Here is a 22,508-nt window from a genome sequence, read left to right as displayed (position 1 = left end):
TTTCCCCTAAGGTCGAGAACACGGCAGAGATGTCCACTATTTCCGCTGCTATTCAACATAGTACTAGAAGTCCTAGACTCAGCAATCAGACAACAAAAAGAAATAAAAGGCATCCGAATCGGCAAAGAAGTCATCAAACTCTCACTCTTTGCAGATGATATGATAAACCTTAAACCCGAAACACGCCACCACAAAACTGCTAGAACTCATACAGGAATTCAACAATGTGGCAGGATATAAAATCAGTGCACAGGAATCAGTTGCATTTCTATACCCCAACAATGAGACAGAAGAGAGAAATTAAGAAGTCGATCGCAGGGGCGCCTGGGTGGCTCAGTGGGTTAAGCCGCTGCCTTCGGCTCAGGTCATGATCTCAGGGTCCTGGGATCGAGTCCCACATCAGGCTCTCTGCTCAGCAAGAAGCCTGCTTCCCTCTCTCTCTCTCTCTGCCTGCCTCTCCGTCTACTTGTGATCTCTCTCTGTCAAATAAATAAATAAAATCTTAAAAAAAAAAAAAGTCGATCACATTTACAATTGTACCCAAAACCATAAGACACCTAGGAATAAATCTATCCAAAGAGGCAAAGGTTCTATACTCAGAAAACTATAGAATATTCATGAAAGAAATTGAGGAAGACACAAAGAAATGGAAAAATGTTCCATGCTCATGGATTGGAAGAACAAATATTGTGAAAATGACTATGCTACCTAGAGCAATGTACACATTCAACACAATCCCTATCAAAATACCATCAACTTTTTTACAGAACTGGAACAAATAATCCTAAAATTTGTATGGAGCTAGAAAAGACCCGTAAGAGCCAAAGGAATGTTAAAGAAAACCAAAGGTGGCATCACAATTCCGGACTTTAAGCTCTATTACAAAGCTGTACTCATCTGGACAGTATGATACTAGCACAAAAACAGACACGTAGATCAATGGAACAGAACAGAGAACTCAGAAATGGACCCTCAACTCTACAGCCAACTAATCTTCAACAAAGCAGGGAAGAATATCCAATGGAAAGAAGACAGTCTCTTCAATAAATGGTGTTGGTAAATTTGGACAGCCACATGCAAAAGACTGAAACTGAGGGACGCCTGGGTGGCTCAGTGGGTTAAGCCGCTGCCTTCGGCTCAGGTCATGATCCCAGCGTCCTGGGATCGAGTCCCACATCGGGCTCCTTGTTCTGTGGGGAGCCTGCTTCTCCCTCTGCCTCTGCCTGCCACTCTGTCTGCCTGTGCTCGCTCTCTCTCTCTCTCTGACAAATAAATAAAAATAAAATCTTTTAAAAAAAAAAAGACTGAAACTGGACCATTTCCTTAAACCATACACAAAAATAAACTCAAAATGGATAAAAGACCTCAATGTGAGACAGGAATCCATCATAATCCTTGAGGAGAACACAGGCAGCAACCTCTTCAACTCAGCCACAGCAACTTCTTGCTAGACACATCTCCAAAGGCAAGGGAAACAAAGGCAAAATGAACTACTGGGACTTCATCAAGATAAAAACCTCTTGCACAGCAAATGAAACAGTCAACAAAACCAAAAGAGAACTGACAGAATGGAGAAGATATTTACAAATGGCATATCAGATAAAGGGCTAGTATCCAAAATCTATAAAGAACTTATCAAGGGCGCCGGGGTGGCTCAGTGGGTTAAGCCTTTGCCTTTGGCTCAGGTCATGATCCCAGGGTCCTGCTATCAAGGTTTGCATCGGGCTCTCTGCTCAGCAGGGAGCCTGCTTCCCCGCCCCCAACTCTCCTTGCCTCTCTGCCTACTTGTGATCTCTCTCTCTCTCTGTCAAATAAATAAATAAAATCTTTAAAGAAAAAGAACTTATCAAACTCAACACCCAAAGAACAAATAATCCAAACAATGGGCAGAAGACATGAACAGGTATTTCTGCAAAGAAGACATCCAGATGGCCAACAGAAACATGAAAAAGTGTTTGACATCACTTGGCATCAGAGAGGTACAAACCAAAACCACAATGAGATACCTCACATCAGTCAGAATGGCTAAAATTAACAAGTCAAGAAATGACAGATGTTGGCAAGGATGTGGAAAAAAGGGAACCCTCCCTCACTGCTGGTGGGAATGCAAGCTGGTGCAGCCACTCTGTGAAACAGTATGTAGGTTCCTCAAAAAAACTGTAAATAGAGCTGCCCTATGACCCAGAAATTGCACTCTTGGGTATTTACCCCAAAAAAACAAATGTAGTGATCCAAAAGGGCACCTGCACCCCAATGTTTATAGCAGCACCGTCTACAATAGCCAAAGTATGGAAAGAGCCCTGATGTCCAACAACAGATGAATGGATAAGTTGTGATATATATCTATATACAATGGAATATTATGCAGCCATCAAAAAAATGAAATCTTGGGGTGCCTGGGTGGCTCAGTGGGTTAAAGCCTCTGCCTTCAGCTCAGGTCATGATTCCGGAGTCCTGGGATCAAGCCCTGCATCGGGCTCTCTGCTTGGCAGGGAGCCTGCTTCTCCCACTCTCTCTGCCTGCCTCTCTGCCTACTTGTGATCTCTCTGTCTGTCAAATAAATAAATAAATAAAATCTTAAAAAAAGAAAGAAATCTTGCCATTTGCAATGATGTGGTTGGAACTAGAGGTTATTATGCTAAGTGAATTAAGTCAGAGAAAGACAATTATTATACGATCTCACTGATATGCAGAATTTGAGAAACAAGGCAGAGGATCATAGGGGAAGAGAGGAAAAAATGAAACAAGACGAAACTAAAGAGAGAAACCATGAGAGACTCTTCATCTCACGAAACAGAGGGTTGCTAAAGGGGAGGAGGTGGAAGCGAGGGGGTGGCTGGGGGATGGACACTGGGGAGGATATGTGTTGTAGTGAGTGCTGTTTGTCGTGTAAGACTGATGAATCACAGACTTATACCCCTGAAACAAATAATACATTATATGTTAAATTTAAAAAAGATAAAGGGGATTAAGAAGTACAAACTTCCGCTATAAAATAAGTCATAGAGATGAAAAATACAACATAGGCAATATTGCCTATAATATTATATAATGTATGGTGACAGATGGTAACTACATTTATTACGGTGCGCAGTGAGTAATGTATAGAATTGTTGAATCAATATGTTGTACACCTGAAACTAATAAAACACTGTATGTCAACTATACTTCAATAATAATAATAAAATAATTTCAGGCCAAAAAAAAAAAAAAAAGAATAGTGGATACCCTTTGCAAGCTGGGGAATAACCAGGACCATGAGGGGTTCTAGAGTACTAGATATACTAGTATGGTCAGTTTGTAAAAATTTACTTGTTATCCATGTACTTTTCTGTATGTGAGATTTCAACACAAAGTTAGAATAATAGACTCTTGGGGAGCCTAGATGGCTCAGTCAGTTAATCATCTGCCTTTGGCTCAAGTCATGATCCCACGGTCCTGGGATCAAGCCCCACATGGGGAATCCTTGCTCAGCAGGGAGCCTGCTTCTCCCTCTCCCTCTGCCACTTTCCCTCTTGTGTTCTCTTGCTCTCTAATTAATTAATTAATTAATTAATTTTTTAAAAAGAAAAATAGGCTCGTACTTGCTTTCTCTACTTCATTCCCTCCCCCCTCGCTACTCAACGTACCTCAAATCATTCTTCCGAAGGCAACCAATGGCTTCCCAGTTACTAAACTCCAATGGTCATCTGGCATCCTGGCTGCACCCCAAAACTGGTGACCCCTCTACCATCTTCATACTCTCTCTTGCTTCAGTTGCCAATATTCTACTCTAGCTCCATTGTACATGCTTTGTAGGGCATTCTTTCCCTCTCCTTTTGGGCCTTATCTTCCTCTGCCCATTTCCTGAAAGTTGGTGAGTCACACCAGTCCTTCACCCTCTCCACTTCTCACTCTGGAGCAATTTCATTTGAATCTAAGTCTTTGACTTCGATCATATGCCACCTATGCCCAAATATGAATTCCCAACCCCAGCCTCTCCTAAGTCTCAGGCTTGCACATGGAACTCCCCATAGACTTCTTCACTAAGTATTTCAAATGCTACCTCATAATGAATTTCCTTTCTCCCAAACCCTGTTTTTCTCCATTTCCCTACCTCAGTTAATGGCCCTATAAGCCACACAAAGGAGAACATCAAAGCAACTCTTTAATGAAACAATGAAAACAGACTTCAAAGACAGTCAGATGTGGTTGCTGCCTCCGCCATCTAAAAAAGTGGACAAATAATTACACCGCTTGTGATGAGTGCACTAACCGACAAAGGACTGGAGAAACACAGAGAAAAGAATAATGTACCACAACTGGAAATTCTGGGAAACAACTGCAGGGAGAAGGCAGAATCAACAATCGAAAGTTTATGCATTTCTTTCTTTTGGCAGCCACCCGACAAGACTGATGTTAAGACAGTGTCACTACGATCAGCCTCTGAAAAGAGCAGTAACAAAGGAACCAAAGGTTTGGAGCGTGAGGATGATTTTTGAAACACCATAATCTTTTCAGCTATCCCATGAGTAGGTACAGTCTCTAAACACAGCAAATACAGAGCCATAAACCAAGTCTGCTGCTTTAATAATATCAAAACATTCTCACTCAGGAAGTTCCCTTTTAATATCAAGGTCAGATGGGTTTTGATGATAACATGCACAAAATTATTCAGTATCAAAAACTGCACAAATAAACCTAATGCCTTAATTATTGCATTTTAGCTATTATATAACTTATCGGTCATATAATCTCTACATTAAAATGTGCAGCTGTTTCCAAAGTTATTACATGAGACCATTTTTATATCTATCACTGCAGAAAATAAGCGCATGTGGGGACATTTTTACAGTAAATGTCATTTAAAATTAGATATTCTCCTATTTATAGGAAATGAGGCATAATTATTTTTCCTCCAAATGTTACACTGGTTCTTTGATCTTCAGTCAACCTTTTCTGCAGTAATTTCCACGTGAAAGCATTCTTCATTAAAAACAAAATCTTTCAATCTGTTAAGAGATAAAAATCTGAAACGTATTTTTTTTAAAAGCGGTCCGGGGTGCTTGGGTTGCTCATTCAGTTAAGCATCTGCCTTCGGCTGTCATGATCCCAGGGTCCTGGGATCAAGCCCCACATCGGGCTCCCTGCTTAGAGAGGAACCTGCTTCTCCTCTTCCCTCTGTCCCTCCCCCTGCCCCTGCTTGTGCTAAATAAATAAAAACTTTTAAAAAACTAAAAAGGTCTATGAAAACTGACAATACATTTGAGGATATTCTTGTCCCAAAAAAAAGAACACAAAATGAAAAAATAAACTATGTGAAAGAGTTTAGGGTAAAACAAAATGATGAAATCAATGAACAATTTTGTCCAAATCAGGCTACACTGTTGTCCTTAGGAAAGTGTTTTACACCGAATTAAAAATAAAGAGAAACTAAATGAGTCCATATTTGTGAAATATCAAAAAAAAATGCCTTCCTGCCATAACGAGCATTCATGACCATATCTACATTTTATACAGCAATCCTTTCCCATCTGGAGAGCCACACACCAACTGGTAATTGAGGCTTTCTTTCACTGAGAAGAGGGTTAGAGGGAAACAGACAGTGGGAACCTGAATATTATCTTCACTGTACTGTTTTGGTACTTTTTAAAAGAACAGTTATTCAGTATTACTTATATACTATTTTTAAAAAATAGTTATAGTCTCATCTCATACACTTTAAGATGGCCACTATCAAAACACCAGAAAATAGCAAACGTTAGCCAAGAATACAGAGACAGTGGATCCCTTGTGCACTGCTGGAGGGACTGTGAAATGGTGCAACACTTAGGGAAAAGTGTGTGGAAGCTCCTCAGGGCACCTGGGTGGCTCAGATCATGATCTCAGGGTCCTGGGATGGAGCCCCGCATTGGGAATCTCTGCTCAGCAGGGAGCCTGCCTCCCCCCATACCCGCCCCGCCCCCCCCCCCCCCCCCCCCCCCCGCCATGGCCTGCTGCTCTGCCTACTTGTGATCTCTGTCAAATACATAGATAAAATCTTTTAAAAAAAATAAGAGTGTGGAAGTTCTTCAAAAAATTAAACATAGAATTACCATATGATCCAGCAATTCCATGCAATCCGCAAAAACTAAAAACAAGATCCTGAGGTTCACAGTAGCATTATTCACAATAGCCAACAGGTGAAAGCAAGCCGACTGTCAAGGCCATTATGCTAAACAAAATAAACCAGTCACAAAAGATAAGTACTGTATGACTTCATTTACATGAGGCATCTAAAGTAGTCAAATTCATAGAAACAAAAGAGAGTGAAATGGTGGTTACCAGGGGCTGGAGGAGGAAGAAATGGGGAAAAGTTCAATGGATAGAGTTTCACCTTCCCAAGATAAAAAAAAGTTCTGGAGATTATCGTGCATCAATGTGAATATACTTAGCACTACTGAACTGTACAGTTAAAAATTGCTAAGATAGGGGTGCCTGGGTGGCTCTGTTGTTAAGTGTCTGCCTTTGGCTAAGGTCATGATCCCAGGGTCCTGGGATCGAGCCCCGAAACGGGCTCCCAGATCAGCGGGAAGCCCGCTTCTCCCTCTCCCACTCCCCCTGCTTGTGTTTCCTCTCTCACTGTGTCTCTTTGTCAAATAAATAAATAAATAAATAAAATCTTTTTAAAAAATGGCTAAGATAGTAAATTTTTTGTTATGCGTGGGTTGTTTTCTTACTGCAATACAAAAAAAATGACTAAAAAATTGGTTAAGGTGGTAAAAAAAAAAAAAGTGCAGCCAGAGAGAAAAATAAACAGTATGCCTTCTCAAAAAGAGTTCTTTCTCTTCAAAGTAGTAACCTTGATAGATCAAATACGGAGTCAGAATTTATTCCAACTATTTATGTAACAAATTAATAAAGGGAATTTACTTTTTTTTTTAAGTTTTTTTTATTTATTTGACAGATCACAAGTAGGCAGAGAGGCAGGCAGAGAGAGACAGGAGGAGGAGGCAGGCTCCCTGCCGAGCAGAGAGTCCGACGCGGGACTCAATCCCAGGACCCTGAGATCATGACCTGAGCCGAAGGCAGAGGCTTTAACCACTGAGCCACCCAGGTGCCCCCAAAGGGAATTTACTTTTTTTTTTTTAAAGATTTTTTTTTTTTTTTGACGGAGAGAGAGATCACAAGTAGGCAGAGAGGCAGGCAGAGAGAGAGGAAGGGAAGCAGGCTCCCTGCTGAGCAGATAGCCCGATGTGGGGCTCGATCCCAGGACTCCGGGATCATGACCTGAGCCGAAGACAGAGGCTTTAACCCACTGAGCCACCCAGGCGCCCCGGGAATTTACTTTTAATATGTGATCATGTGGCTTCCATTTCCAAATGCTTTCAGATCAAATTTTAAGCTTGTCAGAAAAGCAGTTTTGGTACATTTGAAATATAAGTGAGAAAAGCAGATTAGAAAATGGCATTGTTTAAAGGGTTGGGGGTTGTAAGTTTTCTGGAAATGTAAAACTGAGGATATGTGTAAGTATGCCCACAAACAAGTCTGAAAAGATGTTAACTGTGGTTGTCTATAAAAGGTGGGGGAATTAAGGGTGAGTCTTTAGTATCTTCTGTATTTCCTAAAGATTTTACAACATACATTGATTCATTTTGTAATACACAAAGAATGAAAGTGCCTGGTTCCTTTAGTATTCTAAAGAAACTTCTAAAGTATGAAGATAACTCCAAATGAAGAGGAGTAAAAATATTTTGATGTGTGAAGATATTTTTTGAATAAATCTACTTATCAGTGACACCATATCTTGGAAAAAAATGTATTGACAAGATAATTAAATCTATCCTCTCAAAACGACCATTTGGATGGGCATTCATTTGGATGTATAAATTTGGGAGCACTTACACTTTCACAACAAGGGAAACCACAATCATTTCAGACTGTTTCATAGTAAATGGATTATGAAGTCAGTAAGCTGCTGTGAAGTCAGTATTTTAAGAGTTTAGACTTTAACTTACAAATAGAAAAATGGTCTTCCAACTACGACAAATACAGAACTATTTTTTAAGAGTTTATTTATTAGAGAGAGAGAGGGAGGGAGGGAGAGCACAAGCAGGGGGAGGTACAGAGGGAGGGTCAGAGGGAAGCAAGACTCCCCACTCAGTAGGGAGCCTGATGCGGGGGGGGGGGGGGGGGGGGGGGGGGGAGACCTCTGATCCCAGGATCAGGACCTGCCCAGAAGGCAGACGCTTAACTGAATGAGCCACCCAGATGCCCCAATACAGAACTATTTTGTGAGAAACTCAATTCTGTAATTCTGCAGTAGAGTAACTGATATCTCCCAGGTCTTCCTCATCCACCATAAACAAACTGTGATCTAAAGAGATAAGAGGGGAAAATGAGGCTGTCTTTAAGATAAATACTATCTCTGGCTTACATAAAACCAACTTCTATTTTATCTTCGGAGGGCAGAATTCACCACAAAATTAGGTCAGCAAAGAAACTATGGTTCATCTGCAACTGTTCCATATTCTACTCTTTAAAAGCAGTTATCGGTTTTGTTAAAGTCATACAAAAAGTAACAAACTTGTATGATAAACAGGAAGGAAACCTCAAGGCCAAGGAGTGAGATTACCGTTTCTTCAGGCACGTTTTGAGTCAGCTGGTCAGGCTGTACTGGTGTCACAGACTTAGAACACACATGACACATAATCTACCATGTTTCAAATTTATCTGAACTTCCTCATTCAGAAAGAAACTTACCACTGCTTACCTATTTCTCTCTCTCTCTCTTTCAGAATGGCACCCCAATATCCATTCAATCTTTTCTGAGTTAGGGGACTACAAGGAGGAAAAAAATCAGAGGGGAACAATTTCCTTCAAGAATTGTCTTTCAAACGCTTCCATTTTTTCAAGTAACTAAAAAAAATCTGTATTTTCTAAGAGGAAGAGCTATTTTGTCAACGCAAAGTCTATCAAAACCCAGGTTTCATTTCCTAATAAACCACTGCGTTACAAAGAACACAGAACTCACTGACAACTGCCTCCAACCTCATCTCATTTACTCACAGCTTTTTCTTAAGGAAAAAAAGAACAGTAACATTTTTTAGGAAAAAAGTGGCTATGTAAGAAGGCTCAATTCAGTTGATGATAATCTGGATTCATAATGAAAATCTCTGCAAAAATACGAACAAAAACAAGAAAAGTCAATATTTGGATTATACACAGCAACTTCTAACAGTGCTCCCGAATGATTTGACTCCACAAACAGGCTCAGGGTCAGTATTTGCCAAGTGAGGTGAGCAATCAACAGGGAGTCAGGAAACTTGCTGGAGTCCTCGTATCACTTGGTACTTACTTCCTTACTCACTTGCCAGTTTAACCCATGTCATAACACAACACGTGAATCAGCACCTCTAATGAGAGAGGAGATTCATTTCAGCAAGCATAAAAAAAAAATTCTGTTATTTCTCAAGGACTGACGTCTGTGGGATAGAGAGAAAAGAAAAAGAAACCTTTACTATTTTCATATATCCTACTTAAAAAGACCAGTCAAACCTCAAGCTGTTTACAAAGCTATAATCATCAAGATAGCATGGTATTGGCACAGAAACAGACTAACAGATCAATGGAACAGACCAGAGAACCCAGAAATGGACCCTCAACTCTATGGTCAACTAATCTTCAACAAGGCAGGAAAAAACGTCCAATGGAAAAAAGACAATCTCTTCAACAAATGGTGTTGGGAAAACTGGACAGCCACATGCAGAAGAATGACACTGGGCCACTTCCTTACACCCTACACAAAAATAAACTCAAAATGGATGAAAAGCCTAAATGTGAGATAGGAATCCACCAAATCGTAGCGGGGAACACAAGCAACAACCTTTTTGACCTAGGCTGCAGCAACTTCTTTGTAGACACGTCTCTGGAGGGAAGGGAAACAAAAGTAAAAATGAACTACTGGGAAATCATCAAGATGAAAAGCTTTTGCATGGCAAAGGAAACAATCGACAGAACCAACTGACAGAATGGGAGAAGATATTTGCAAATGTCTTATCAGATAAAGAGCTAGTATCCAAAATCTATAAAGAACTTATCAAACTCAACACCCAAAAAATCCAGTCATGAAACAGGCAGAAGATATGCAAGGACATTTACAAATGGCCAAGAGACACATGAAAAAATGCTCGACATCACTCAGCATCAGGGAAATACAAATCAAAACCACAATGAGATACCACCTCACACCTGTTAGAATGGCTAAAATGAACAACTCAGGAAGCGACAGATGTTGGCAAAGATGCAGAGAAAGGGGAACCCTCTTACACTGTTGGTGGGAATGCAAACTGGCGCAGCCATTCTGGAAAACAGTATGGAGGTTCCTCACAAAGTTAAAAATAGAGCTACCTTATGATCCAGCAATTGCACTGCTGGGTATTTATCCAAAGGATACAAACATAGTGATTCAAAGGGGCAAATGCACCCCAGTGTTTACACCAGCAATGTCCCCAGTAGCCAAGCTATGGGAAGAGCCCAGATGTTCACCGACAGATGAATGGATAAAGATGATGTGGTCTATATATCCAATGGAATATTGCTCAGCCATCAGAAAGAATGAAATCTTGCCATTTGCAACAACATGGATAGAACTAGAGGGTATTATGCTAAGCACAGTAAGTCAGTCAAAGACAAATACCATCAAATACCATGATTTCACTCATATGTGGAATTTAAGAAACAAAACAGATTAACAAAGAGGAAGGAAAGAAAAAATAAAATAAAATGAAAACAGAGAGGGAGGCAAACCGTAAGAGCCTCTTAACTCTAGGGAACAAACTGAGGGTTACTGGAGGGAAGGTGGGGGGGGGTAGGGTAACTGGGTGATGGGCATTAAGGAGGGCACATGATGGAATGAGCACTGGGTGTTGTATGCAACTGATGAATCCATCAATTCTACCCCTAAAACTAATAATACAGTATATGTTAACTAAATTGAGTTTAAATTTAAAATTTTAAATTTAAAATTAAAAAAAATAAAAAGGCCAGTCAAATGAACGAATAGATATTTCTGAAGAAAGAAACCACTGGATATCCCTCCCAACCAGAGCCATTAACAAATGCCTGTGAACCATCTCTAGTTCCCACGAAGGGCTCCTCATCCTCACCCAGCCAAACAAAGACATCCTTAAGTTGGAGCCAGTGTGGGCTTTGAATAAAACACACTGAGTTGCTTCAAAGAGGCAGAAAGAAGTAGGAAGACAAAGGGTGACTGTATTTAAAGTGCCTTTAAAACAATACTCATTCACAATACAACTGTACTATCTATAATGCCATTATCATAAAAATACAGCTTAATATTTGCAACGACATGGATAGAACTAGAGGGTATTATGCTAAGCACAGTAAGTCAGTCAAAGACAAATACCATCAAATACCATGATTTCACTCATATGTGGAATTTAAGAAACAAAACAGAATAACAAAGGGGAAGGGAAGAAAAAATAAAATAAAATGAAAACAGGGAGGCAAACCAAAAGAGCCTCTTAACTCTAGGGAACAAACTGAGGGTTACTGGAGGGAAGGTGGGGGGGGGAGGGTAACTGGGTGATGGGCATTAAGGAGGGCACATGATGGAATGAGCACTGGGTGCTCATTATTTATAGGCTCTCAGCATATTGAAAACTCTCCAGCCCTTGCTCTAAATTCTTGCTTCTACCACTTTTAGTATAGAATGAAGTTTTAAAACCCACTACATCAAGAAATTGGCACTGTTCAAGTTTTCTAAAAGAACTGGCATGAGGCCATGCAGAAATTAGGAAAAATTCCAAGTGAAAAACAAGTAACTTCCAAATTCAAGATTTATCTTCAGACTGAGATCTCCCCACCCCCGAAAATATCTATATGAACTTTCATGTTATATGCACTAACCACAAAATTCCACTTAAGCATTCCTGGGGAAAATCAACTCTTTTTAAACTTTCATTCCAAAAATCTCTTGGCACTTTCCTGTCATATTATAAATAAGTCAACTGTCGAGTTTTGGAAACAGATATGTTTCTTTGCGATAGAGATGTCTTATGCATCTAATTACTTGCAGTAATTTTAAATGTACCATACAAACAAATATCAAAGTTCATTTCTTAGCCTCTAAAAACTTCCAGTCTAGCCTAGAAAAGACAGGAGTGTCAAGCACACATACACAAAGATCCTCTCTAATCATGAAAGTCTACAAACATGTGTAGGCTCCACAGGGTAATGAATTCACTTATCATAATTACCTAGTCGATTATCTACTGTTTTCCACTTGTCTCTGCTCCCCCTTCTTTTAAGGTACAATTCATCTACGCCTTCCTTCTCCTCTCCCAGCGTTAGCTGCACACAAGAGGCCATTAGCGTTTTAGATGGAAAATTGTTAGGGTGCCCTGAGCAGAATTCAGTTCTATATGAGAAGTGAATTTATCCAAGTTTCATCTATTTGTGACAGTCATTCCTAAGTCCAGGGTGCTACCCAAAACTCTAGATCACTTCAGGAAACAGATACAATGCAGAAGGGATAGAAAATAGCTTACGTTCATACAGCGCTTCATAGTTTACGGTTCTTTCTACATGTTATTGTATTTTAACCTCCCAACAATCCCATGCCAAATGGAGGGGCGTATTATTGGTCCCGCAGTACCTTGATAACGGGACTCTGAGAAATTAAGTAACTTCATTAAAGTTGCTCAGCCCTAAACCAAACACACTATCAACTGAACCTGAGCCTGTGCTTTCTGACATCATCCAGTGGGGCTGGGCAGTTTTTCTTCTTTGTGATCCACCACCCAACATCTTTGAAGGGTCAGAAAGGAAAAAAACAGTTAATCCTGCACATAAATATGTATTTATGTGAGTAAATACACATGCATTATATACACATATGACAAATATATACACATAATAAACACATATGTGTATGTATAAATATACATATTCATTATAATTTCTCAAGAAGTCCTTTGGAGATGCTTATATTGTAGGGGAGAAATCTTTACTATCTTTCCAAATGTGTGCCATTTAAAAGAATACATAAGGTTACAATGCTTCTTTTGCAATTTACAGATGATTTTCCTTTTCCATTTAGCAGTATTATTCTCCCCGCAGTCTGCACTAGTGATATACTATTCATGGTAAGAAAATTAATTTCAGAAAGATAGACAATTACATCAAGACCAAACAGCCACAGAGTACGTAAGGTAAAATGCCTGATAGCCAAGGACACGGTCACCTCAGGCTCCTGGGAGTGGGGAGCTCTGAGCACAGGTCAGATCTCTATCCTTCAGGAAGGAACTGTCGGAGTTTTCGGGAGGCCAAGTTCTCTCCCTCAAGATGTCTGATGATTCCCCCATCTCCAACCCACATCTCTCATGAAAACGCCATACCCTTGTGTTTCGTGTCAACTGATCACCACATGATAATGTCCACAGACACTTCCAGGGGGCCAATCTGTGTCAGATCAAACCCACCTCAGCCTTCTTCCACTTTCCCATCTCACCAAGTAGTTCTAACAGTCCCTTGGTTTTCCAAGCTAAAAGCCTGAGCAGCATCCTTAAATTCTCCTTTCCCCTCTTCTCCCACAGCCAGTCAACAACCAAATTTTGAAAGTAAAAAATACTTTTGGAAAGCCCCAAGATCATGCACCACCCCAACAGCATGTAGCAGCCTCCTACAAGAAGCCCACTAAAAGTCAGTAACAGCTCACGTTTATCGAACCCTTACTTGATACCAAGCACTGTGCGAAGCTTGGGGTCCAAGTTAATTTAACCCACACAAAAGTCTGAGGTTGGTGCTAGTCTTATCCTCGCTTTACAGATGAGGACACAGCTTCAGAGAATTTGAGTATCTTGCCCAGGGGAACACGGTGAAGCCCAAGGTCTTAAGACAGCGCTGAACCCTTCTGCGTCCTTGCATCCACTTCTCTGCTCTCCATGGAAGGCCCTTCCAATCGTGTGTCCCGTGGTCCCCATCACCCGCCCCCCGCCACTCCCGGCTTCAGAGGTCAGCGCAGGCAATGTTCTACTGTACAAAGTCTCCTGATGCCCCCTGCTGGTGCTCGCTCCTTTAAATCACTAGTTCTCAAGGGCGGCTACACTACAAACTGGATGCTTTACACACCAGTCCTAAAGATTCCGAGCGCACTGACCTGGGCACAGCCTGCGCAGCAGGACTTGCTCACTAGGTGATTCTAATGTGTAGCCAAAGTTGTGACCCAATCTACCCAACTTGCCACAGCTTTGACATTAGAGCACTTACCACACTGCATCGGCATGGGCCATTTCTGCGCCACTAACCGCAAGTTTCGGTCACCTGGGGGGCGGGCTGGTTCAAAACCAGAGGTACCTGGACCTCACATAAAAAGGAAATCAGACCCATGGGCAGGGCCCTGGAAAATGCCTCTTGAATAATTCTGGCATGCGGCCAAATCTGGGGACTCTCTCCTGGGTAAGAACTAGGACTTTTTATTTGTACCCACGAGGGTGTAGTACAGTGCTCAGTCACAGCTGGACTATGATAAACATTTGTGTAATGAATGGAATCTAGTAACAGGAATCTGGAGACTGGGTATATATATTCAATTCTAGCAGCAGCACCTAGAAAAACTTCCTGGAATAGTGAGTGTGCAAATATGGACTGGGCAGCTTTTCAAATGTGTTTTTTAATCCGCCAGTGCCCCCTACTGACCTGAAGATGGATAAGTCAAAACAATGGTTCCAGTTTAAATATTTTAATTGTATATGCACATACTAGTCACACACACGGTACTTTTTCCACCAACACCTATATTATCAATTCCTTTCCACCCCAAGCTGATGACTCTTAAACCCACATCAATCCTACCATTTGCTTGTCCCCATTTCCAGTAGGCAGTCATGATAGACCTCCCAAAGCAGCTCTTAGAAGAGTCCTCAAAGCCCCTCACTGACCTTTTCTTCCTTTGGTCAGTACCTCTTGCAAATCCCACCACACTCATAAAATCAAACACCTTTTAAAAACAAAAGAAGCCATTCATCTACCAATCTGCTTCAGTTCTTGCTATTCAAAGTATGATGGGGGACCAGCAGCAACTGTATCATCCAGGAGCTTGCTAAAAAAAAAAAAAAGGACAACCTGAGGCCCCACCCCAGACCTGCCAGAACAGAGCTCCATGTATTTTAAAGTTTGAGAAGCACTGGTTCTCAACTTTCTTAACTACTAGACCTAACACTATTTTATGACAAATATTCTAAGTTTGCTATCTTGAAATAAAAATTTATCACCCATCGACACATGTAAGACCAAAAAGAGAGACCAGTATACTGATTTGATGGTAACATGATGGAGAACAAAAGGAAAAGATTTACAGTAAGAATTATATTTCAGAATATAACTGTTTAACACAACTAAAGACATGCAGAACAATCCAAGTTTCCAAAAGGTACCCCAAATGGCTGGTACTGTCTGGTTGAGAACCACTAGTCTACCATTACTCCCAACCTTTTCTTTCCAGCCTAGAGAAGGCAGGTAACAACTTTCCTCCTTTTTGAAGCTGAGGGATTCTCTCTTCTAAAAGCCCCCTTCCAAAAAAATGAAACGAGATGGGATCGGGAGGGAGACAAACCATAAGAGACTCTTAATCTCACGAAACAAACTGAGGGTTGCTGGCGGGTGGGGGGTAGGGATAGGGTGGCTGGGTTATGGACATTGGGGAGGGTATGTGCTATGGTGAGTGCTGTGAATTGTGTGAGCCTGATGATTCACAGACCTGTACCCCTGGGGGAAATAATACATTATATGTTAATAAAAAATGAAAATAACAAAAATGAAAGCCCCCTTCCTATATTCCTCCCTAAGGCCATAAACACTGCCAAATCTTGAATACTGGAACAACTGCAAAAACAACTCTACTATCTTGACCAACATGTCTCTCTAGTTACCATATTCTCTCCTTTGTTTGAAGGAGAAAATCAAATTTATCAACCCCACCACTGTGTCCATTTATTCATGTCTCAATCACCAACCCATATTAACATAGCTTTCATTTCCATCAGTAACCCACATGTATAAAAGTCATGAAAGCTTTCCAAATTGCCCAAATTAACAAACACTTCTCTAAATTCATCTAACTTATCTCACTGTAAAGGACACTATTGGGCACACATCCAAACTCCATTCCCCACTGTGTTAAATTCATTTCTCTCCCACGTGATTAAGATAAACTAACTCCATCCCTACCTGATCCTGTTTAATCCAAGCCAATCAGAGCATGGCATTCCCCTGGCACTGGCTATCAGGTCAGGGGTGGACATGTGACCTAAATTGGTCCAATCAGATTGAAGGAAAAGCATAATCCAAGCATGGGAGTTTTGTCCTCTCCCCTGCTCTAGTGAATGAAAAAGCATGTGTTACTACTGCCAGTCATGCTTAACCATAAGGGGAACCAATCTTATCATGGAAAGCCAAGAAAAGAGACCAGGTCCTTAATAACACTGCTGACCTACTGGAGTCCACCCTTCCTCTAGACTTTGTGAGAGAATTCTTACTATTTAAGTAACCGTGTTTTCCCAGCTGAAAGCATCCTAACATAGCCTGCCCTCCTTGAACCATCTTCCCTTGATTTTCTAAACATCACCCTTTTGTACACCTACTTACCAGAAGCTGCTTCTAGAACATCTCTGGCCTCCCCTCTTCCTCTGCTTATTCCTTACATTTTGGTGTCTGCCAAGGTTTATTGTGATCTTTTCTACTCAAACTACATATTTGAATAATTGAAACTGAGCTATACTAGCACTTCCCCCAAAGGAGTACCCCAGCTCATCCACCTGAGGGACTCCTACCTGTCTTTCAAAACTAAACGTAAATGTCTCCTCTGTGAAGTCTCCCCTTAAGTTCCCAGGGGTTCTTTGCCTTTTTTGCATCATAGACCCTATGGACCCCTTTTCAAATTAATGCTTCTAACTGCATAAAGTGTTAACTGTACTTCAATAGTTATAAAAACATTTTTAAAATTCAAAATGTGATATAGTAATACATATTCCTTACCTTATTAAATAAAAGGACCTAACAGTGAGTCTTATAACTACCAGAATTTTGAAGTAGTAATGACCATAAATGATATCTTGAGTTCTGCAGCAACCGTGATATAAAAACATCCATGACATCTATTGGTCCTGTGAGTCCTACTGATGACAGGTACTGTTAATATTACTGTGATTTATTGCTATACCAGCTTATTAAATTAATTGCTCCCAATGAACCTCCTCATATCCATGCTCTTGTGTAGTGTCCCCATACTGACTCTGGCTTGGCCACATGACTTGTTTTGACATCAGCAAATGTGATGCAAGCACGTAAGTGTTTGCACAATCGGACTTACCCTCTTGGAACCCAGTCACCATGTGAGGAAGCCCAAGGTAAGCACAATAAGGGGCACCAAGCCCCCATACATGATAGTAAGGCCAACTTATAGTCCAAGCACCAGCTGAATTCAGCCACTGGGAGATGCCAGCAGAACTGCCCAGGCAACCCACTGATGGCGAGAAATAATAAATTATTGTAGTTTGAAGGCACTGGTTCGCACTGGCTTGTTACCCACCAATAGCTAACTAGGACGGTTACCTACACTACCCTCATAACTAAAGGAAATGTTACATTTCAGTTGCAGATGGTGAAAATAAAGATTTTTTTTCCCCCATCAGGGTTTAGGGATTCCCCTGGATTTTATCTACAGACCCTCTGAGGGGTTGAAGACCACAGGTCAAGAGCCCCCATTGTAGAGGGGAATCCCTGAGGCAGAGGAGATCCTGCTCTCCTTTCTACTACCACAGTGCATCACTGACACCCATATAAACTGATCATAGCATATCCTTTGGTGTTGCAACCCTAAAACTGAGCTGAGCTCCTAGCACATAATAGCTGTTCAACACAAATTTATCCAATGAATCCAAGTTGCTTATGGATCTGTCCTGGTAACTAAACTGTGAGCAGCCTGAAAACAAAATAAAAGCAAATACTTAGATGGCACTCCTATATGCCAAGGGCTCTTCCAAGTGCTTTACACTTACTTATTTAGTCTTTATAACAACCCTATTAAGTATATGCTAGTCCCACAATTTCATAGATAGGAAAATAGGCACAAAATGGTTAAGTAATGTGCCCAAGGTCACCCAGCTAGAAAGTGGCAATGCCAGGACTGTAAGGCCGAATCTACGTTCTGATTTTATAGCCTGTCCTAATGTGCCCAAAGCACACTGCAGAAGCACAATAAAACTTTCAAACAAGTAGTACAATTTTGAGATTTCATTAGCACTATTTTATGGGTGCTATGTTTCTTTAAGACTCAATTTTGTAGACTAATTTCTGGTTGCTTGTGATTTCTCCTGATAAGAAACAGCATTTACTTTTTTTTTTTTTAAAGTAGTAGAATAATGCCTCAGGTCAAAATCAGATTTTCGAAACAAAGCCTTCACTCTGAAAAGCGATTTCTTTCAAAAGACAGAACTTCGTCAAATGTAAAGGGGGTCGACTTGTCCATATTAAATAATGTTCACCTGGAAGGGGAACTAAGTTCCAGCTGCCCATCCTTCCAACCATTCCCATACCAGCTTCCCCAAATCCTACAACAGCTTCTCCAAAGGTGACCCTCCCCCCATTCACACACCAGGTTCTGAAACCTGACCCTGCCAGGCAACCGAAGCCGAACCCTGCAGTGCCCTGAGCTGGCCTCTCCTTACCCACGAACCCAATAGGTAACCATCCGGGGGTGGGGTGGGTGAGTACTTTGGGGGGTACTTGAACTTTTCAAAGTGTTTTATTCACGAGAGCAAGACCCACAGGACCCGCCTACCCACCCTGGGATCTCACGCCTCCGCCCGGCAACCTCCCTCTCCTAGCGGCTCAGTGAATGAACCGCGGGGTCCGGACGCACCCGGCCCGGAGGCGGGAAAAGCCTCGGGGCGAACCGGGCCTGGCCCCCGGGAAAGCCCACAAGAGCGCGAGCTGGGCTCCGTGAGGACGGGAGGGGGGCGGTGACAGCTGTGACCCGGCTCCACGCTCTCACCTTGAACATGTTGCTGGCAGAGGTGGCTCCGGCGGGGTGACCCCGGCCTCGGCCCCGCCCACTACAGAAAGGTGGCTACGGCGGCCGGGTAGGGCCCTGATTCGTCTGACCACAAGCGGGCCGCGGTGCGTCTGACTGCCGAACAGCCAATTCGATCCCGCGAAGGATTAGTTCGGAAACCTGGTCTGGGAGCGGCGTCGCCGAGCTGCAAACGCGTCGCTCCTCTGGCGGGAGCGAACGTAAGCCCCGCCCCCGGAGGCTCCGCCCCTGCGCCGGCCGTTGCTAGGCGGCAGGAAAGCGCCAGCTCAGTGTAGGCGGTACGCGGGGGCGCGAAGAGGGAGGTGCCTGGTTTCTCGCCGCGCTGGGAATCGGCCTTCGCTGCTGCGATTGGGCGCCCAGCGGCGTGGGCTGGGAGTCCTGAGCGCCGAGGCCACCGGGCGGGGGCGCTCGGCTGGTCTCCGGCATCTTTGAAAGTCTCATAGCCGGAAGCTGCTGACCCCTGGGGCCTGGAATTATCTCACAAAAGGTTTTCAGATTTATTTTTTCCGTGGGCTGGAAGTTCCTAAGGTTTTAAATTTAATCTAGTTTGCCATATCCTTTAGTCTCGAAAGGCCCTGACTTTTTTTTCCCCTTTAAAATCCTTAAGCATATACCCCTCTCTGGGAGTCTAATGTCCCTTAATACGGGGCGCCTGGGTGGCTCAGTGGGTTAAAGCCGCTGCCTTCGGCTCAGGTCATGATCCCAGGGTCCTGGGATCGAGCCCCGCATCGGGCTCTCTGCTCAGCAGGAGAGCGTGCTTCCCTTCCTCTCTCTCTCTGCCTGCCTCTCTGCCTACTTGTGATCTCTGTCTGTCAAATAAAATAAATAAAATCTTTAAAAAAAAGTCCCTTAATACTACTAGAAAAGGTAGTAATGAGAATAATGATCTAATTAACAAGAATACCAAAACACTAACACAGTGTTTACTATGTGCTCAGCTCTGATCTAAACTTCTTACTCATATTCATCTAATCTTTCCAACAACCCAGGTAGGTGAGAACCGATTATTATTCCCAATCTAATAGATGAGGAAACTGAGGCACGGAGAAGTAATTTGTACGAGGCCACATGGAAAAAGTGGGAACCCAGAATCCAAACCTAGGTAGTCTGCCTTTAAAGCCTGTGATGTCGCCTAAATAATTGTTATACTGTCTCATAGTGGGGTGGGGTTCATATTTCGATCTGTATCACACGTCTTCACCTCATAGAAAGTGTAAATTCATTCAGGCGGGCATCCAAAAGATTAGGGAGGCTTGTGTGAGGCCGCGTCACTGCCCTTCAGCCAAAGACCACGAGGAACACATCTGTAGGTGAACAGTTGGGTTTATTATCCCTCATTGCTGCGAGGAAAACACACAACATGGCACAGCGGGGCATCTCAGCGAGGGAGGGAGATAGAAAGATTTATTGTAAGATTTGGGCTAGGGCCCCTGGGGTGGCACAGTGAGTTAAGCATCCGGCTCTTAATCTCAGCTCAGGTTTTGATCTTAGGGTCTTGCGTTCAAAACCCCCATTGAGCTCCATGCTGGGCGTGCAGCCTACTTGAAAAAAAAATAAAAAGATTTGGACTTTGGTTGGTTGATTTGGGGGTGAATTCAAAGAAGCCAGGCTTTGCTCTGGTTTGAGTGTTGTTAGGAAGCCAGGATGATACCAAAGCCCAGCTGTGAGTGCCAGGCCAACTCCCAGATGCTAAAGGCTGCTTTTCTGTTTCTCAAGAGAATTTTATGTTCCAAGCCATCCCCATCCCTATCCCCAAGGACAAATATAAAACTCTGAAGGCTCTGCCTTTGTAATGGAATGTTACACGTATGTAAAAGTGTGAAGTATAGTGATAAATTAGGGCAGGAGCTCTTACATCTTTTTTTTTTTTTTAAGATTTATTTATTTGAAAGAGAGAGAGAGAGCAGGGCTGGGGGCAGAAGGAGAGAATTTTCAAGCAGACTCCTGGTTGATCCCACGACCCAAGAGATCATGACCTGAGCTGGAAGCAAGAGTTGGATGCTCAACCTGACTGAGCCACCCAGGCGCCCCAGGGCAGGAGTTCTTAATTCAAGGGTTATATGAACTTAGATGGGGAAAAATTACTTTATTTTCAATCATCTCTAACTGAACTTTAATATTTCTTTCACTTATAGTGTAAGCAACAAAACACAGTAGTCTCAGCGATACCTGGGACTTTGTCACCAGTAGAAAGCACAAATATTTTCATATAGTGTCACAGTCATGGCACACTTCCTGACATAGCATTTCTGCTCATTACCAGTTCAAAAGTACAGTAGTTATTAGAGCACTCATTTTATATAATGCCTAAAGAGGACAGATTCCTGTAGTTTTGTTTTTGAAAATATTTTGACAGAGATTTCAATATAGAGCCCTTTGTGACCCTATGTGTTTTATGTTATGCATTTAAAAACGTAATTCTTGGGACGCCTGGGTGGCTCAGTTGGTTGGACGACTGCCTTCGGCTCAGGTCATGATCCCGGAATCCCGGGATCGAGTCCCACATCAGGCTCCCAGCTCCATGGGGAGTCTGCTTCTCCCTCTGACCTTCTCCTAGCTCATGCTCTCTCTCACTGTCTCTCTCTCAAATAAATAAATAAATCTTTAAAAAAAAAATAAAATAAAACGTAATTCTTGGGAAATCTGTCCATAGGGATCCATGGCACCAGAAGAAAAGGAAGAGCCCTGCTTTAGTAGATGAGACTAAGCAGTGACTAAGAATTTTGAACCATATCCAAATCGGAGTAATGCATCAAAGGATAGAAAACCAAAGGTGGAATCGGTTCATTTAGTACACACCCTCTCACTTTACCACAGAGAGAACTGGGGTACCAAGAGGTTAAAGAACTTGCCCAAAGTCTCACGACTATTCCATGATAAACCCAGGACGGAAAGTTCTTAGACAAGCATATAAAAATTCTCCACTCTTGCTAGTGATGGAGGATTCCATAGTTAGCAAGATGCCTCCGGCCCTCACTGAGCTTGGTGGGGTGACAGCCAAGAAAATACATCATGACATAATATGAGAAGTACTGTGAAAGAAAAACCATTATTATTGGATCTTGGAGACAGGGTGAAGAAGAGTTGTATGAAAAAGAGAGGGTGGAAAACTTCAGAGAAGAGGCATCAATTAGCTGGGGTCTTGAAAGATGAATTGATGTTTGCTGGCAGTAGGGAAGTCACTCCAGGAAGGAGAAATGGCATGATCAATGGCACGGAGTTGAAAAACACGGGCTGATTTTCATGAGAAGTTCTTGTTCTCACAGAGTCTAGAGAGGAATGCTGGTGAACGGTGGTATTTTGATATTTGAAAGAGAGAGTGGACTGTAGATTGAAAAAAAAAGTCTGGAATACCATTCGAAGGAGTCTGGACTTCAGTGTGGAGGAAATGAAGTGTCCCTGAAAGATTTTATGCTGGGTGGTCAGATAGCTGGAT

General features: G+C 42.2%; 2 protein-coding genes across 3 annotated transcripts in view; one reads left to right on the top strand and one right to left on the bottom strand.

Annotated features, from left to right (window-relative positions):
• Positions 1-19,163, bottom strand: part of APOO (apolipoprotein O) — a 61,184-nt gene extending 42,021 nt beyond the window's left edge. For both annotated transcript variants that reach the window (XM_047716261.1, XM_047716262.1), the window contains exon 1: positions 19,034-19,163. In XM_047716261.1, the coding sequence (XP_047572217.1) occupies positions 19,034-19,042 (9 nt within the window). In that variant the 5' untranslated portion in view covers positions 19,043-19,163. The remainder of the gene's footprint in view (positions 1-19,033) is intronic.
• A 174-nt stretch (positions 19,164-19,337) lies between these two features.
• The window catches only part of CXHXorf58 (chromosome X CXorf58 homolog), a 30,188-nt gene continuing 27,017 nt past the window's right edge, over positions 19,338-22,508 (top strand). The window contains exon 1 of the mRNA XM_047716260.1: positions 19,338-19,559. The gene's annotated coding sequence lies outside the window, so the exon portion shown is untranslated. The remainder of the gene's footprint in view (positions 19,560-22,508) is intronic.

This window comes from Lutra lutra, chromosome X (genome assembly GCF_902655055.1).
Source record: "Lutra lutra chromosome X, mLutLut1.2, whole genome shotgun sequence".
NCBI lineage: Eukaryota > Metazoa > Chordata > Mammalia > Carnivora > Mustelidae > Lutra > Lutra lutra.
This window is presented reverse-complemented; position numbering and strand designations above follow the sequence as displayed.